The sequence below is a fragment of the Poecilia reticulata genome, linkage group LG6 (genome assembly GCF_000633615.1).
Source record: "Poecilia reticulata strain Guanapo linkage group LG6, Guppy_female_1.0+MT, whole genome shotgun sequence".
Lineage (NCBI taxonomy): Eukaryota > Metazoa > Chordata > Actinopteri > Cyprinodontiformes > Poeciliidae > Poecilia > Poecilia reticulata.
The window spans coordinates 4,985,094-4,990,778 of record NC_024336.1 but is presented as its reverse complement, the minus strand read 5'-3'; the positions used below and the strand labels follow the sequence as shown (position 1 = coordinate 4,990,778).

The 5,685-nt window shown below is 39.6% G+C and overlaps 1 protein-coding gene across 7 annotated transcripts in view; it reads left to right on the top strand.

Annotated features, from left to right (window-relative positions):
- The window catches only part of ripor1 (RHO family interacting cell polarization regulator 1), a 70,309-nt gene extending 66,205 nt beyond the window's left edge, over window positions 1-4,104 (top strand). For all 7 annotated transcript variants that reach the window (XM_008410931.2, XM_008410933.2, XM_008410935.2 and 4 more), the window contains 3 exons: window positions 406-489; window positions 2,643-2,733; window positions 3,337-4,104. In XM_008410931.2, the coding sequence (XP_008409153.1) occupies window positions 406-489; window positions 2,643-2,733; window positions 3,337-3,434 (273 nt within the window). In that variant the 3' untranslated portion in view covers window positions 3,435-4,104. The remainder of the gene's footprint in view (window positions 1-405; window positions 490-2,642; window positions 2,734-3,336) is intronic.
- The last annotated feature ends 1,581 nt before the right edge of the window (window positions 4,105-5,685 follow it).

The following is a 5,685-nucleotide window of genomic DNA, read 5'->3' as shown; positions in this document are numbered from 1 at the left end:
ATGGATGGATGGATGGATGGATGGATGGATGGTCTGTAACTGAGGTGGGAGAATACAGCTCTAATGATATTAGTGTATTTACTTTATGAAATCTGAATCTTCATGACCAGATTGTCAGAGAGACAGCAACCATTCTAACCACTGATAAATGATGCAGAAGACCATTTTAAATGTTAACTCAAATTATTTTGTGTTTGTTTTGAAATAATAGTTAATAATTAATGGCAGATAATGGAAGAACATCTAGTTTTTACTTCTTTTCACATTATACTGTAGAACTTAAAGAGAAGGTCAAAATTTGACAGAAATATACCACAAACTCTAATRGGTGAATGTCTAAATGAATACATACTGTAGACAGTATTGCCCAAACTGAACTCTCRCTTTTGTGCTTTCTGTCCTCAGGCTTTGGTGCACTGCTTGGAGCTGCTGGAAGATGAAAACATAGACACCAGAGTGTGTGGATGTAAAGCTTTGGCATGTCTCAAGGTACAAGCATCGTGACCCTGCTATGTAGAAGTCTTTGTTTCTAACCAAAACACTGTACTGCACCCACTGCTTCTGCAAATGACTAGCAGTAGTCAGAATGAAGGAAACAGATTTCTGTTCATATTGCAGAATCTGAAAATACTCAGTAACTCTAATCAAGTTGAATGGCAAATGGCTTTGTACTCTTATAGCACTTTACATAGAGCAGCTGCCATGCACCAGCTCCACAGGGCCCTTTGACCCCCACTAGCAGGTAAAGTGGGTGGAGTATCTTTTCCAGCGACACAATAGAGGCAGGTGGAGCGGGGTTTGAACCAGCAACCCATCGATTGCAAGGCAAACTCCTACCACTGTCGCCCTAGCTCAACTATCAGACAATACAGCTTACCTGGATCTAAACATGATGAAATAAAACACATTTTGTGCAACATCAAACCCTGTCATAACTATGAAGTACAAGTGTTCTTAGAATTGTGTTTTCGTCAACGTAGCTAAACTATTTAGAAGAGTAGTGTAAAGTCTTTGGGGTTCCTACAAAGAGACATCCTGAATATAACTGGATCTGGATCTGGATCTGGTTCTAACCAGAACATCCCAATTACAAAGTCGAGTTACAAATTCCTCATCATCTTCCAGCTTTTATTGCTTTAGTTACCAACAAAAATGCTTTGTATTTTAAAACTTTTCTTATTGTGCCAAATATTTGGTATTTGATTTGAAAATATGTGATCAACTGCTATTGATTAATTACAGACCACAATAAATTGTTTTTGGGGAGGTTTTTCCCATCCCACCCCTAATTTAAATATGATGGGTGGATAAGTACTTTTCCACAGCACTGAAGGATTTGGTCAAGTTCAAAAGTCAGCTGCACCTAGCAAGCTTGCTAATAGCTGCCTCACTCCTGCAACACACATTTGCCTTTTTCACAAAACATGTCCGTCATAAAGCTTCAGAGATGATTGTCTATATTCTGCCTCCTGCCATTCATAAATCATTTGAGTATGGTCACTATGGCAATGAGAGTTCTTATGGATCCAGCCGGGTTCACTGAAGTGAACCTCAACTTGGTTAACACTGAGCATTAAAGGAGTTTCAAACACCTCCCATTCTACAGTAAAGCAAAACCTATCAGAGGCATGTGAATCTTATGTTTTCTGAGAACAAGCCACATCAGAACACCACTGGTGAAACGTCCTGCCTCAGGCCAGCCTGTCCAGTCTCACATTCCTCAAAGTCTCGGTTTGGTTTTGCCTTAAGTTTCATAGCCAGTTGGTCTTATACACTGAAAAAAACCCCAGAGTACTAACTTAATTGAATTGCTTCAATTAGTAACAAATAATTCCGTTAAGTTTATTCAACTTATTAAGTTGGTTTAACTTGACAAATTTAAGTCAGTCTTGCACAAATCATTTAGTTTACTTCAGATAAAGAAGTAAACTAATTAAAGATATTTTTGGCTTAGGTGGCCTTTATTTGAGAGTAGTTAGAGAGGTAAGTGGGTAATGAAAGAAGTGGAAGACATGCAGCAAAGGTCATCTTGCCAGGAATTGAACCAATGATGGCCACATCAAGGACTAAGGCCTCGTCTCGTTTGTTGTGCTCTGCCCCTGCCCACCACAGCACCCTGGCTGATACAGGATCTGTCCCTAGTGAAGTTTGCGTCATGACGTCAGGCGTAGGATACGAACGCAGCATTGAACTTAAATGTTTCAATTAAAGTCAAAGTAAAAAGTTCCTTCAAGTTCAAAATTTGTGACTATTAATTCAACAGAAAAAACTAAGTTGCCGCCACTAAACCAGAAGAATTAAGTGAGATTAATGTATGTATATATAAGCCCAAAACTTGAGTTACAGCCCAAATACATGTTTTAGAATGTAGTCCAGCTAAAATCACTACATCTCAAAGCCAGCTTCCTGTTCTATAAGTCAATTGGTGTGGCGCTGTCACTCTCTCACTGGGTGACTCAGATGAGTGGCATCAGCAAGTTGACGTCGACCTGCTTTTCAGAATGACAGAAAGACAACCGGCAGCTGTCTAAGTCCTGGCTTGAAGTATTTTGTGAAACAGGCTTTTCTCTTGAACTTTAAACCTCACTGTCCCCACTCATTCCACTCATCCTCCATTACCACTTCTCTCTTTTTTCCTCCAGGCCAAAGAAAGCATTGAGCAGCTGGTGTATATTTGTCAGACAGACAAGGAAGATGTCCGAGATGCTGCCAAACAAGCACTGCTGACACTGGGTAATTTGAACTATTATAAACCCTGGAAGAAAGTTGTTTTGTTCCTACATGATTGCCTCAAGAGGCTTGTCAACTCTATAGATGAACATGAGGGAAAGAGGAACTGCTGAGCGCAAGAAGGATTCGAGTTACRTACAATCATAAAGAAAGTGTAGCTAACTTACAAAATTAGATGATGTCCCTTTTCTGAGAACTGTTTTCTCTCTCCCATGATATCAAATGGTAGTGATTCTCTATAATGGATGACAGGTTTCAAGATTTCTGAATCTCAATACTGGATCAAATCAAATAAGTCTTTGAATTTGCAATGAGCTTTTATATCTTTGTAGTTTACCCATTTAGTTTTTTTTATTTGAACCATACATGGTATGCTGTGTGTCATACTTAAGGTGGAAAAAAACTTGAAAATATCTGTCGAAGTTTTACATAAGAAGAATTTGCCAGTTTGCCAGAGTTCCTACACATGTCTGCATCTTTCAGCACAGCTTTTGTTTGCCGTCTTTTAACTTTAACAGGAAATCCTCATAAGGATAACACAATAATTACGTCATAAATTATTTTCTTTGCTGTTCATTGTTGTATGTTATTTATTGTGTGAAACAGGTGAGGAAGGAAAGATGGCCTACAGACACGTGGAGATATCTCAGGACAGCTTGCCAAGRCTCTTTGCTCCAGGAAGCATGGCCAGCACAGCCTTCTGACCAGACACAGCCAATGACAGTCACAGCACACCAACAGCATGGCACCACAGTCTCCACTGTGTCCATCTGCTAAAGTGGAGGATCAGTCGTAACTTAAACCTTTATTTAGCAATCATCTATAGTTAGGAGTACTTCAAACAAATTTGCCATAGATGATGACATTTCTGAAGTATGAGTTAAATTAACAAAGAAATTAAGTTCAACATTCATTATTATACAGTATGAAGAACTTTTACAAAGTGTTACTGAAACAGACAGTTCCAGCACTGGTTGAAGAGCAAACATTCCCAAAACGCTGTATTAGCTGTTCTTATATCACTTTGTACTGGTCCAGGAAAGGCTCCATTCAGTAAGTTGTTGCTGCTCCTCTTGTCACCGAACGATCCACATCTGTAGGAAACCAGTTGTGGCCACAGAAGGCTGCAGATTTTTGACTGATGCCTACAGATAGAACGTAACCATGACGAGAACTGACTACTCTTATGCCTTCTCCATGGAACCTGCATCATCTGCTATCTGGAGTGAACATTTGAAACAGAACTGCTGTCGTCTGCAGAGAACAGCAGGCCTTCATTCCACTGCTGGTGGTGTTAAAGTCAAACTACAGCCATTTCTGAGGGAAATTACACACAAAATAATTACTGGGTATTAAAGCAGTTATTGAGAAATACTTTTTATGCTGTTTATTGTGGGGTTGCCTTAATCTTTTGCTATAACTTCTCAGGAAAAGATTATTAGTACTGGTAGAAAGCTTTAGTGCAGCATTTTAGAAATGTATACCAACTGGCATGTGCAACATCAGAATGTCTGAGTCACAGTTAGTGTCTGAGATCTGACTGACATCTGTCAGCTAGCAGGCAGTAAACGAGATTAGAGCAAAGACACAAGACTCACGATCAGCAGCCATATCTTGTTCAGTAGGAGCCAGGACTGAGGACTAGACTGTGGAGTAAAACAACACCTCCACAGCGTGGGGACCAGTGGTTGACCCACTATAATGGCCATAAATATATTTAATTCTTAAGATGCAGATAATTAAACAAATACAATTCAATTATGCTTTTTAATTGCACATATAAAATATTCCAAATATTCACAGGTCAGTAGTGGCCTACAGCAGAATGTTTCAAATTAAACTGGTGAGTTAATCAAGCTCAGGTTACGTCATCAGTAGTCACCTCTGCTCTCCTCCACAATTCTTTGTTCTGTTTATGAATATTTTTATCTCACTTATCCTGCTTTTGTTTCCACTCATCCACCTCATCTTTCTTCATGACTCCATTTGACCCCTTTCATTTTCCTCCTCATCATCCTTTCTGAGCTTTTCTTCATCACAGTCTCTTATTCACACATACCATCCTCATCATCCTAGCCTAGCGGTTCTCAACGTGGGCGGTACCGCCCCCCTGGGGGCGTTCAGAGGACGGCAGGGGGCGCTGGCGGACATTTTTACAAAAGGGGGGCGCTGAGACTCCTTTGGGGGGCGTTTGGTCGAAGGTAAACTTAACACTTTACATGCACAACAATACCAGTTTAGACTTTGAGCAACTTGGTAAAACTGTATTGTGTAACATTAAAACATGCTTGGCTGCAACTGTATCAATGGCAGCTCTTCTTCTTCTCTTCAGTGTTTGTAGCTTTTGGCGCAGCTCCATTCTCCTGCTATCCCTCTGAAAAATGAACCTATTTAAATAAAGAAATCCCTCCACGGTTGATACCTTGATAGAGAGAGTTCATTTTATAGCGTTAACACCGGAGCTGTAAGTGGTCCGGTAAGAAACGGGGGTGATAGAACAACGGTACAACAGCACTTTTAGATTTCAATTATCAGAATACCGAAATTGTTTCCGTTGTTTTAAAAGGTTTATGTCAGTCTGCCGTTCCCCCATTGATACGTTTCCCGACCGCCCTGCACCGTAGAGGGTTAAAAATAAATAAATAAATAAATAAATAAATAAATAAATAAATAAATAAATAAATAAATAAATAAAACTACGCGCACATTGTGCAAAACTCTGAAACAGGAAAAGCGGGACATAAAACGGACCGACGAACTAGATGTGAATTATGGCATAAAAACAGAGAATCCGACGCTGAACAGTGAAAAATCAACACATGATGTGAAACACATGACGATTAGGTAGTGCAGCAGGTGATGAGTGAAGATTACTGATGGTCAATAAACGATAAAATAAATGTAGCAACAGGAAAGAAACTAAAGTAGACATAGCAATAAACCAAGAGAGGATAA